Consider the following 12,304-nt stretch of genomic DNA (forward strand, 5'->3'; position numbering starts at 1 on the left):
CAGCTGTACCGCTTCTGAAGCCAGGCTGAGTCTCGGAACAGTTCGGCTGTATTTCACAGTGTCCAGGCTGATAGGCTGTGCCAGTCCTCCCTGGTGTCGGTGTGCAAACAGGGAGTTTGTGGAACGTGATGCTGAGGCTTCTTGGTGGCACCTTGGAGGGCTAAATCAGGATTTTCAAGGTTTCGGCAGGATTACGAACCCAGCTGGTTCCATATGGAAATGGATGTTTCAGCACTCTGGTCCCTTGTGTTCTGGGCAGACTTGTTATGAATAGGGCCAGCTCAGGTTTAATGCTGAAACTGAGGTAACATCTGTCTGTGTCAAAACAGTGGAAAGCACTTGCAAAAGTACTGGAGCTGTGTGTGGACTTCTTCAAGAAACTTCAGATCCAGCACTATGCAGCAATAAACATGGATTTACGTACAATCAGCTGTAATGTAGCACTGCTTTCCCTAGCATGCTCTAGAGCACCTATGTTTGCTTCCCCACCCTGCCGTATTATCTGGAGTATCCCTACCTTTTGTTAGCTAAGATAAAGGCTGTCTGTCACAGACATCACAAGTGTTGTGTAACTCTTTCATCAAAGATAATGGAAACTTTCTGATACAAATGCTTTCCGATGGGGTGGTGAATGCTTTTTTTTTTTTTTTAAATCAGTGTCAGTTTAATATTCTTTCTTGAAACTTCTTTTTAGTCTTAATATACTGAGAAGAAAAAAGAAAAAAAAGTCCCTTACATCAACTCCTTGTGGCAGATTAAGCTTGTTTTTATATATAAAACTGTATGATAACATAGGTTAATTTTAAGTTTGCAGTTTTCAGGTGGACTCTAGTTAGTGTCATGTGCTTTCATTGTAGTCAGCTTTGGCAGAGCAACTCTTGTTACTTTTCTTGGGGACATTTATGTCTTGTTCTTCGAAAGCATAACAGAGTTCAAAACCTAAAGCAGTCAAAGGTTATGTGCTCATTCCTTGGTCTCTCTGCAGCCTCAGGGCCAGCTTTTCACGACTGTAGGGATTCTTAGTTACATGATTATGAAGTGTTCCTTTTAATTCCTTGATACTTCTCTGGGCTGTTTCCAGTCCCCTTTTATTAGCATCTCTCACTTTTTGTGGCTAGACTTACGACTTTGGGATTTCTTTTAAAAATCTCACTGCTTTCAGCTATGCCAGATGCTTTTAATAATGTCTTTTGTTACAGTTGAACCAATATCTTAACCCTCTTTGATTCCTGGACTTGGAATAGACAGTAACAACACATGAAGTTAGAGATTATAAAAATAAATAAATAAATTATGGCCCTGTTAAATGACTGCAGGGACAATTTACATTGCACATGTAGCAATATCTGAAGAATGAAAACTGTTAATATTAAAAGTTTCAGCTATGAATGAAAATAAACAATATGACTAAAAGCTGAAAATATTGTCGATAACTCTTAGAGAGAAAACATGCTGTACTCTTTTTTTGTTTGGTTGGTTGGATTTTTTTGGGTTTTTTGTGTAGCTACAGTGGTCATGGTGCAATGTTACTCTTCTGTCCATGTACACCATTCTTGTGGAAAGTCTTCTGTATTAAACCAATGGTCGCAGCAAACTTGGTGCTCTCCAATCTCATCTTCTTTTACATTGTACAAATTTTCACAGAATCATATAGGTTGGAAGGGAGCACTGGAAATCACATAGTCCAGCCTCCTGCTCAGCCAGGCCTAGTTAGAGGTCCATATCCAGTAGAGTCTTTTATCTTCAGCAATATTAAAGGCTCTTGAACAAGCTGCCTCACCTGGCAGCTTGTTTTAGTGCTTGACCATCCTCATGGTGAAAATTTTCCTGCTTATATTAAGTTAGAATTTCACATGTTCCTGCTTGTGTTCATGGCCACTTGTGTTAATGTCCTTCCAGTGTGCATCTTTGAGTTTGACTGTTTGTTCTACATCCTCTCATTGGGTAGTTGTAGACAGCAGTAAGGCCTCCTGTTAGCCTGGTGGTCTTATAGCTGAATGAATATGTTATGGGGTCCAGACTCTGACCGGTGGACCCACTTCAGTATGCCAGTGTTTTTCTTGTATGGGGAGCACAAAACTGGACACTACTCCAGATGTGGTCCCACAAGGATTCTATGGCATACCATGACAAAGACATTGCTAAAATCAGCATACAACAGCCATTGCTCTCCCCTCATTCACCAGAGTCATCTCATAGAAGGCGGCAGTTGGGTTAGTGTGGCATGATTTGTCCTTAATAAATCCATGCTGGCTGTTCCCACTCACCTTTTTGTCTTTCATGTGGCTGGGAACGGTTTCCAGGAGGGTTTTCTCCATGATCTTTCCAGGAACTGAGGGTGAAGTTTAGTGGGCCTGAAGTTTCCCTGATCCTCTTTGCTATGTTTTTTGAAGATGGATGTGGTGTTTGTCTTTCTCCTGTCATCAGCCACCTCTTTTGATCACCATAAAGTCCAAGAGAACAGAGAGAACATCGTTGCAATGACATAAGCCAGCTCCCTCAGCCCTCCAAGATCCATCCCATCTGGTCTCATGGACTTGTGTATGTCCAAATGGCTTAGGTACCTCTTAACTCAGTCTTTCTGTAATATGGGTAATGATACATACCCACAGACCCTGGCAGTAGGCTCAGAGAACTAGAGAGCCACAGGGCAGACCTTCCAGTGAAAACCGAGGTAAAAGTGTACCTCTGCCTTTCCATATTCTTTGTCACACAGTGGGCCTGTGTCTTCCTTAGCCTGCTTTTTGGTGCTGCTGTTTTTACAGAGCACTTCTTGTTGCCCTTAGTGTCCCTTGCTAGGTTCAACCCCAGTGTGGCTTTGGCTTTCCTAACTCCATCCCTGCATACTCAGGCAATGCTTTTGCATTCTCCTGAGTAACCTGTCCCTGCCTCCATTTTCTACATGCATTAGTTTTGCATTTGAGTTCATTAAAATTAATCTATCCTGGCCTTCTGCCACAGGTGCTCAACTTTCTGCCCATAGAAATCAGCTATTCATGTGCTTTGAGGAAGTTGACCTCGAAGATCACACCGTTGTCCTGAGCTCCTCCTGAAAACCCAGTTAAGGATATGACCTATCTAGTAAGACTGGATGTTTCTTAAAAATAAAATCATAACATTACAAGTTAAAAATTGATACATTTGCAGTAGAACTCAGATACAAACATGAGAATTCCTGTAATAGCACATCAACTACATCCAGCTCAAGTAAATATTCCTTTATTATGTTCCTCTACTTTGTTTCTGATTTTGATACCTATGTTAATATATACTGTTTCCATTTCAGTAGAGTTTAACTGTGATGCTGAAACATGAAATATGAATTAGTTTACAGTGCTGCAAATATTACATAAGTGTATCTAACTTGAAACAAGGTCTGTGTGGATGGAAATCGTTCAGGGTACTGTTGAGATCAGTGGGACCCAAACCAAATTCACGTTTGTGGTCTAAATTAACAGCTAAAAGAATGGTATAATAGTACTGGACATCCAGGTTTTCCGAAGTGTTCTCAGTCACTGAGAAAGGTGAAACTCAGATGGGACTTCTGAGGCATAACTGGTTTCTTTATGAGAGTTCCTTGAACAGCATCTGGAATGAATGGGATCCAGGAACATTTCTTGATGGAAATTGTACGTGAAATACCGCAAGCCTTATCAAAAGTCATCTGATTCTTTTTGAGCAACCACAGTTCTGTTTACTTAATGCCAGTGCTTACTAAGCTGTCTTTGTACAAACTGAATTCTCATTTAGGATCAAAAGCTAGCTCTGTACTGGAAATAAAATGGGCCCAGGGATCGAGCTTGATCACTGGGCTGCTTCTTGTTCCTGCTGTTTAATTGCTGCAATCTCCCTGCACAGTTTTTGTCTATACCACTTAGAGCTCTCTGGGGCCTTTCTCTCCTCTGGCATATTTTGGGTGTTACCACATGCCCGGAACCATTTCCAGCAGGCAGTGTAGGTAAGACTCCACTTTTGTTTCCTTCCACCCTATACGGCCATACAACACTATCCCAGCAGCCTTGTAGCCTCAGACACCTCAGATGCCATTGTGTCACACAATGGGACGTGCCCTCATTTTCATACCATGAAAATGTTCTAATAGCTGTGATATAGTCTTCACTTTGAACTAAAAAATCCACATAAATATAGGGGTACTTTGTAGGACTCAGAGGAGTATAACTAAGAAGACCCCAGAATCAAAATACAAGGTCAGATGTTTAGGAAGAAAGAGCGTGAGCTATGCTTGCGAATGAGAACTGTTACACCGTGACACTGATATCTTATTGTCCGGTTCTGGCTGGTACAGAGTTAACTTTCTTCCCAGTAGCTAGAGTTAACTTTCTTCCCAGTAGCTTGGGGAGGGGAGTGTGTGGGGGGGTGTGTGTGCTGTGTTTTGGGTTTGGTATGAGAAGAGCATTGATGGCCCATTGATGCTTTGGTTGTTGCTGGGTGGTGCTTGCACCGGGGACTTTTTGGCCTCCCATGCTCTGTCAAGTGCAGGGGAAGCTGTGGGGGGGAGCATAGCTGGGGCAGTTGACCCAGCTGGCCAATGGGGTATTCTATACCATGTGACGTCAGGCTCAGTTTAAAACCCGGAGGGGGAGAGGGGCTTCCCCTCCCCCCCCATTTGCGACACGCGATCAGCGGTTGGTGAGCTGTTGCATTGTGCATCGCCTGCTTTGTATATTCTGTTATTGTTGTTATCATTGTTCTACTTTGTTTTATTTCCATTATTAAACTGTTTTTATCTCAACCTGCAAATTTTTCTACTTATGCCCTCCTGATTCTCTCCCCCATCCTACCGGAGGGAGGGGGGTGAGCGAGCGGCTGCATGGTGTTTAGCTGCTGCCTGGGGTTAACCCACGACACTTACTTTCTTTTTTTCGGGACACTGGTTTCCAGGAGAGCCAGGTGGACGTGTACAGTGTGTAAGGTCAGTGCCTTAAACCTGTTCCCTGTGTTGGTTGTTTACACTTTGTTCCACGTAATATGCATGTTATTCCATCTAGATACTGTTCTTTGCTTCTTGTCAAACCAAGTGTGCTGCTGAATAACTGAGTCATGGATGTGTATACAAGCTAAATCCTGTGTTCTTATCTCACTCACACACACCCACAGTTGACTTAAAGAGGACTAGTATTAAAACAGTGAAGTCAAGCATGAAGGTGTTAGAAAACTGGAGTTAATGTTGCCTGTGCCTTATGGCTGTAGAAACTACAGCAAAACCATGATCAGTGCTGTCCATTCTGTCTATTGTCTGACTCAATGGTGCTATAATGCAAACAACAATCTGAAACAGTCCTTTCTTCCTCTTTGTTGTTTGGCTATTAGCTTTTACAATTAAACTCTGCTCTGACCACAGAGTTATGAATTTTCTCATGGTCTCTCCTGCAGTGCTTATGAGCACTTCAGAAAAATTCCAGTTCAGGAAAATTTCCTGCTCTGATATAATTTTGCAGCATTTCATGGAACTTTGCCAGGAAGTTTCACAGGTACTGACAGCAGAGAGGTTAGAATCGGAAATCTGGGATTTAGCTCCATTTGGCTCCAAATGGAAGTGCATGTGCTTCACGGTTGTAGGAAGCACTCAGGTTGTTTGCACTCCCTTGTTCAGGTCCCTGCAATCTGTTCCAGTCCCTTTGCAGCTCCACTGCTAACCGTACTGTCTGTAAGCAGCACCTTGCTAGATATGTTTCCAGTGTCACATTTCCCCATTGCAGTCCCTTTTCTCTCTCGCCCAGATTAGTGCCAAAGTTCAGTTTCAGCACCATTACCTTCCTAGCTGCTTTTCCATTACTGTTTCCTCAGTCAATCAGCTTAATATCTGAGTGCAGCCTGTTGGTGTGCTCCTTCTGTGCCTGGTCTTATCAAGGGCCGTTTCCCAGCAGCACCATCTGACCAGCTTCTTTTTGGTCTCGTCTATGATTTTGCTGCAGTGCCCCTGTTCACATGCTGGCTGTATGCTGGAGAGTAGAGTCCTCTCTGAAAGCAGCAGAGGAGAAACCAGGTGCTTGTTGTTTATAAGGAGTGTCTGGCTTTGCTTGTAAATTTGGCCTGGAAGGAGTGCGCTCAGTTACCGGTGGGAAGTGATGTGCGTGCCATCTGGTCAGCTCAAAGTATAGTGGGAGAGTTGAGTATCCAAGCTGGAGATATTAACTTATAAAATCTAAGGTCCAAATGCATACAAATCATGTTCTATCCTCAGGAACTGTGGTGTCTCTCATAGAAAAAACACCTGGTGGTTAAATTTCACATCCATGGCTCCAGACATGATGTAGCTAGTTGTTTTAAAAAACTTAAAATCAGCGGGACATGGGCGAAAACAGTAGCTGAACTGTGTTGTGGCTAAAACTTTGTGGAAAAAAGCTTGACTAAGGAAGATGCCTAGCATGGACAATTTTGGCTTGCCTCATCAAAAGTCACTGAATTTATGCCAGGTGAATTTGGTTTTGCCTGGAAAATTTGCTAACATATAATAATTGGCAACATCAGCAACACCACTTAAATGTGTTTGTCATGGATTTAAGCGAGAATTGCGTGTTACACGAGGAAAGCATTTAGTCCACAGATTGAAATGTTTTCTGTCATAACATGGTAAACAAGATGCTACAACATAGTAATTTTCTATGTGAAGAGGTAGAGGTTTTCTAGTGTCTAACTTGAAAATTATGTTTTAAAGATGTTTGCATTAACTGATAGTTTCTTATTTTATTTAAGTGTCTGAAGAAAACAGGAAACATGGAAGGTCATAAGTAGTAAGTACCTTGATCATTTTTTCTTATTCTAAAGAGTTAATGGTGTTTGGCATGTTGATTCGTCACTGCCTGAGTCTATCACACATTATGTTCTAGCATGTAGTATTTATATGAAGTCACTGGTAGACATTCTGATTAAAAAGAATAAAAATAAAAAATTAAAAACTGCCAAAGAATGGAAAAACAAGTGACTTGACTAGGTAGAAAAATAGCGTGTTATCAATTTCCCACTTAATGGAAAGAAGTGTATGAACTGTCATGTTTCAAGAGGTTTATCTGTGGTCGTCAACTTCAGAATAAAGTACATCCTTCTTTTAGTTATATTTTCTGATTGTTTAACGAAACCTAAATACCTCCATGATTGCTTGACACAAAATCCATTTTAAAAGGTATTGGCAAGTGTCTACCAGTAAAAATTGTCCACCAAATATTTCGGTAATGTGATTATGAATTTTTCATTATCTTAAGCATAAATAGGAGCCAGTAAATTCTCCAAATGAAATTAGAAGCTGAATTTGTCTGTAGTGGTAAAAGATTATATTCCTCTTATTCATTCAATTGGTTTATCAGTCTCTAATTCAGGAATCTGTATTAATCCCAGCATTTATTTTTTTTGTAATCTCATATTAATAACTCATTTTTATTCCTTGCACCATGCCTCCAGAATTACTAGTCACCTGAAGTGAGGTAGATATCAAGGCTGGTTGACATCAGATGAATTATGGTGTTTTCTTCACTTGACCACTGAACTGAGATATCAGTTATTTGCACAGCTGTAGCAGAAGTTAAAGCACGCAACTAGCCAGACAGCTAGGGTCTTTAAACTGCCTTGTGAGCAGTTTTTTTTTTTTTTTTAATTACTATTGTTAAAGTAATGCTATTTTTATTAAACTCTCATATTCTGTTTTCTCATAATGCAAGGGGATCTTGTTATTTATTAGAGGTTGTAGATTTTGTATTTTAAAGGTGCAGCATATATCAGGTCAATATAGGCTTCACCTAACTTGGTATGCTGCCTGTTGTCAGAGTCTGTAATGGTTTGTTTGTGCAGAATTCCACATGAAATGTCATATGTTTTGCATGTGTGGTTTATTTTGTGCTGTAGCACCAAGAAGGCCTTTATTTTAATTTTAATGAAATTCATAAATTAAACTCTTGGAACTAATGTTTGGGTAGAATTAAATGGGTAAATATCTTTGCTTTTAAAGTTTGGGGAAGAAGCCAGTAAGTGCTGTGTATAAGTGCATTTTGAATTTTGTCCTTGCTCACTTCCAGTTTAATTTCTTACCTTCTCTTTGGCGAGTAAGGCACTGTCTCCTAATTCACTGATTAAAAATAACTAAAGCAAGTAACAAATCCCTGTGAAACAAACTTCCTTTCAGGTTAAACTCTGTCACTAGTGACTATGTAGGGCAGATGTGCCACCCTTTTGGGGAACGTGTACCAATGGCTTGTTGTTTCAGAATGGCCGTAGTATTTCACAACAAGCATATATAAATATATATATATATATATATATATGGGTCTTAATACATGACTTGATGTGTATGTTGGGTCTGAAGACCTCTTGGGGTAGCATCCCTGAGCTGTCTGTGTGTCGTGAACAGAGCTAGTGGGCAGTATCTCAGTCATGAACCACAGTTTGTCACTCCACAGGTGGAGGGTGTCTTTTTTCAAGATTCAAACTCAACCTCTTTAATTTTCCTGGAGTATTTAATATAGCAAGTTTTAGCAACTGTTTACTTCTAAAGATCTGCAAAATCACTGCAGCTTTTTATATATGCACGTAGGGAAAAGGCATGTACTTTTGCAGAAATTACTAATGGAGTAACGCTTCCTGAAAGAGATAAAGATTTCATTGTAAGGCTATATTTTCTATTAAACCATCTTGGTATGGTTTAAATATTGTGGAATATGGAGTTTGTCTTTAGGTTGAACTTTTTATTAGGTCTGCTACATTAGGAATGCAGAATCATCTATCAGTAGAAAATAATCCTTGAAAAAAAGATTACCTGTTATGCACCCACAATTGTCATATAGTCATTACATAAAGACAGATGTGAGCTATCTATCTTTCACATAGCAAGCTCAAAAGAGATGAGTATTCTTCTAATTCTTTATTATTCAATTGTAAAAAAGGGAGGGCAAGAAGTAGTCTAATTCCATTCATAAAATGAACTTTGTGAAATCCTGACGCTGCTGAAATTGCATGAAAATTACTGCCTGCTTAAGCAACTCTGCTGGTTTACTTGAAACTCTCCTATTAGTTATATAAAAATAAAAAGTTAATTCCATGGGCTATAAATCATTCCATAATGCATTGGGAAGAATTCTTTGCAGCTGATTACTTGGCAGTACTACATGCTAAAGACCTTCAAATTGAAAGCAGTGTATTATTTTCCAAAGTAGGATGGGAAATATAGTACTAATTTAATTGCTTTGTTATTAATGCATAATGAGGAAATGCATGTTAGAATATACGTGTTTGCATGCAAATGCAATATTCTTGATGGAAGTGTATTAATCTAGCATGTTAGACTTATTTTTTAAGCATCCTATTGAAGTTTTGTAATTTTGTTTCTTATTATTCTAGCAATTATCCAAGGGAATTTTATGACCAATATGCTCAAAGCCAAGATAAATCTGTGGTCAATAAAATGCAACAGAAATACTGGAAAACAAAACAAACCCTTATAAAAGTTACAGGAAAAAAGGAAGATGAACATGTTGTGGCTTCAGATGCAGATCTGGATGCAAAACTAGAGGTTTGTAATGTTTACATAATGTGTATTCTCTGTTTCTTCATTTTTAAAATGTTTTCATTTCCATCAAGCCTCTAATTTGTGTACACATAGTCTATAATAATGTATATGCATTTTTATCATTCTTTTCTTGTAATATCTTTTCCAATTTTTGACAGAAGTACCTATATGAATACGGGGAATATAGTGGCAGTTTGTAACACTGTATGTCCCTCAAACTTTACTTGGAATTTAACATCTCTCATATTTATTTTCAGGTTTTGGGGGCAGGTTTTTTCTTTTTTGTTGGCAGATGGGAGCAGGGGATCATCCTTTGTGCTTATATCAGTCGTTCTTATCTTTTGCTTATATCAGTTTAAGACTTTTTTTAAAAATAGTATTCTATAGTATATACAAATGACATTCTTTATACAGTTATAAAATACGACATATACCAGAAAAACATGCACTATACCAAGAAGGAGCAAGGCGCATAGTGCGCTCTGCTCTCTGGAGCTTTTGTGCAGATAAGTGGGTTTTGACGTGACCAAAGAAGCTTCTGAAAGTCTGTAAAGTGTAACCAAGAGAAGGAATCCTGCTGTGTGACAAATACAGTCCTACTGTCAGTATGCTCAACCCCACTGGAAAAAAAAAATTAAAGTTCTACAAATTGAAGAGCTTGAACGTCTTTGACACAAAGCAAAAGGTAGAGAATGGACTTCTGAAGTGTAACAATCAAGTTAGTGTCCAGCTAAGTTTTATCGGTATTGTTCTGTTACATAGGGTGAAGGTTTTGCCTTACCAGTTTTCTTGCAGTTTCTTAGAAAATTGTTGACTTAGGATTCTCAGTTTATTCATGTTTTAGCTGAAATACAGGAGGCTGTTCTGCCACAAACAAATCTTTGTAGTTCTAGCTATAATAGTGATAACTTATAACGTGATGATTCTAGCTGTAGGGTCTTCATGATGGGTTATAAATCAAGAGTAGTGATGTAAAACAAGCTGGAAGGATGGAACAATGTTTTATAAATATATACCTGAGTTTCTATCATGCTTACTATGTTGCAGATTCATCAGGAAGGATGCTTTGTTAGCTCAGGTGGGATTGCAAATAGGGAAATTTGTGTTTACCAGATAAAAAACTATAAGCATATTTTCACTTGGACAACTTCTCAGCTGCAGGTCACACTCTCAGTTTGAAAGACAAGACCCATGTAAATGTACAGGAAGTCAAGCAGATGCAAAGGAAGACAGTTACTGTGCCAGTAGTCTATTTTGCTTATATTTGTGTAATGCTTAATACAGTGGAGTTTAGGTTTAAGTTACAAGTTGGAGGTTTTAGACGGACAGACAGAAAGAGTAGTAATTTTTCTATTTCCTGGAGACAATCTCCAAACTTAGTCAAGACTGACTTTTTTCCTCTACTTCCTTTGGAAACTGCTGCTTTATAAATTTGGTTAGAAAACTGGAGCTATGCCAGTAAGAAGTTCAGTTTACATCAATAACTCTCTATGTTTGCATACCAGTGCAAGTTCATTCCACTAAACTTTGCAGTATTGAAAATTCAGTATGCATATCGCCACACGTGATAAACATGATAGACATTTTGATAACTTTTTGCTCTACTGTGAGTTTTTATAGAAACAAAGATTTTTACATCTTCATACGTATACAAAGATATCAATAAAAGAACCCCCAACATTAGTAGTTAGGTTAACTATCAGCTGTTTAGAATAGATCTGTTTCCAAAATTATTTTTGTCTTTATTTTCCTTTTTTAAGTTATGATTGATCTGTCTGTAGTTTCAGTGGACAACTTAAGTGAAAGAAAAGCACAATTGATAAGAAAAAATTACTTTCAAGCTGGAAAGATTACTCATTGTTCGAGAAGAAAATAGTGATCCCTAATAATTTCTACAAAAAATTAAGCTCTTTCTTGTATTTTAATCATCAGAGTTTCTTGCATATGCTTACAATTTTTTTTTGTGTGTATTTTGTTTCAATATCAGCTGTTCCATTCTATTCAGAGAACATGTATGGAGTTGCTGAAAGCAATTGAACTGTATCAAAAAAGGATTTGTTGTAAGTATGATCAAATACAGTAGTTAAAATGATAAGGAGGTCTGCACTATAGAATCATCGAACAAGAGAAAAAGTAAAAATGAAAATGGAGAGCTACTAGTTTCATCCTATTTAAAAATAAAGATAACATTCCTTGCAGATAGCTAAAGGCAGACTTGCTTATTTGCAAGTGAAGATCTCCTAGTTCTTAAGTTTTATATTTGATATTATGTAGTGATAGGTAGCAATAATTATGGAAGACAGCTTGCTTTTTAAGTTGTTTTTTTTTTTTCATTACTTGCTTGGCCTGTTTAAATTCAGAAGTGTCTTGTCTAAGAAATCCTAACTCTGTTCTGAACTGGTTTAATTTTTTTTGAATCAGGATTGACTAAGAATATTGGGCTTATTGCTAGTTTTGTAGTTAAGTAATCCATGCTATTACGATGAATTTGATAATGCTGACTTGGCTGTAACAGGTATACAGTAATTAGTGGCAGTCATTAGTGAGAGACAGGGACCTCATTTGGGAAGTTTCAAACAGCAGGTTGTACTAAATGACCTCTAAGGGTTCTCTGCAATCAATATTGTTTGATTATCTGCTGCTGTGATTTCTGGCCTGGAAAAGAGAATCAAGCTTTGGAGACATCTTTCAATTTACTTTCTTCTGTTGACTGTTATCCATATTTTCTCCAGTCTTTCCTTTTTCTTTTGCCTGGCCAAAGAGTCAGAGGTAAAGTTTCAGGATCTG

General features: G+C 38.4%; 1 protein-coding gene across 6 annotated transcripts in view; it reads left to right on the top strand.

The window, feature by feature from the left end:
- Positions 1–12,304, top strand: part of ICA1 (islet cell autoantigen 1) — a 78,758-nt gene that overhangs the window by 7,205 nt on the left and 59,249 nt on the right. For 3 of the 6 annotated variants that reach the window (XR_012672675.1, XM_075143677.1, XM_075143678.1), the window contains exons 2-4: positions 6,718–6,755; positions 9,349–9,520; positions 11,505–11,577. Coding sequence is in view for 5 of the 6 variants with exons in the window: in XM_075143677.1 (XP_074999778.1) it covers positions 6,739–6,755; positions 9,349–9,520; positions 11,505–11,577 (262 nt within the window). In the remaining variant the exon portion in view is untranslated. Of the gene's footprint in view, positions 1–4,891; positions 4,934–6,717; positions 6,756–9,348; positions 9,521–11,504; positions 11,578–12,304 lie in introns of those variants that run through there. The other 3 variants (XM_075143676.1, XM_075143679.1, XM_075143680.1) reach the window with 2 other exon arrangements.

Source organism: Calonectris borealis, chromosome 2 (assembly GCF_964195595.1).
Source record: "Calonectris borealis chromosome 2, bCalBor7.hap1.2, whole genome shotgun sequence".
Classification (NCBI taxonomy): domain Eukaryota; kingdom Metazoa; phylum Chordata; class Aves; order Procellariiformes; family Procellariidae; genus Calonectris; species Calonectris borealis.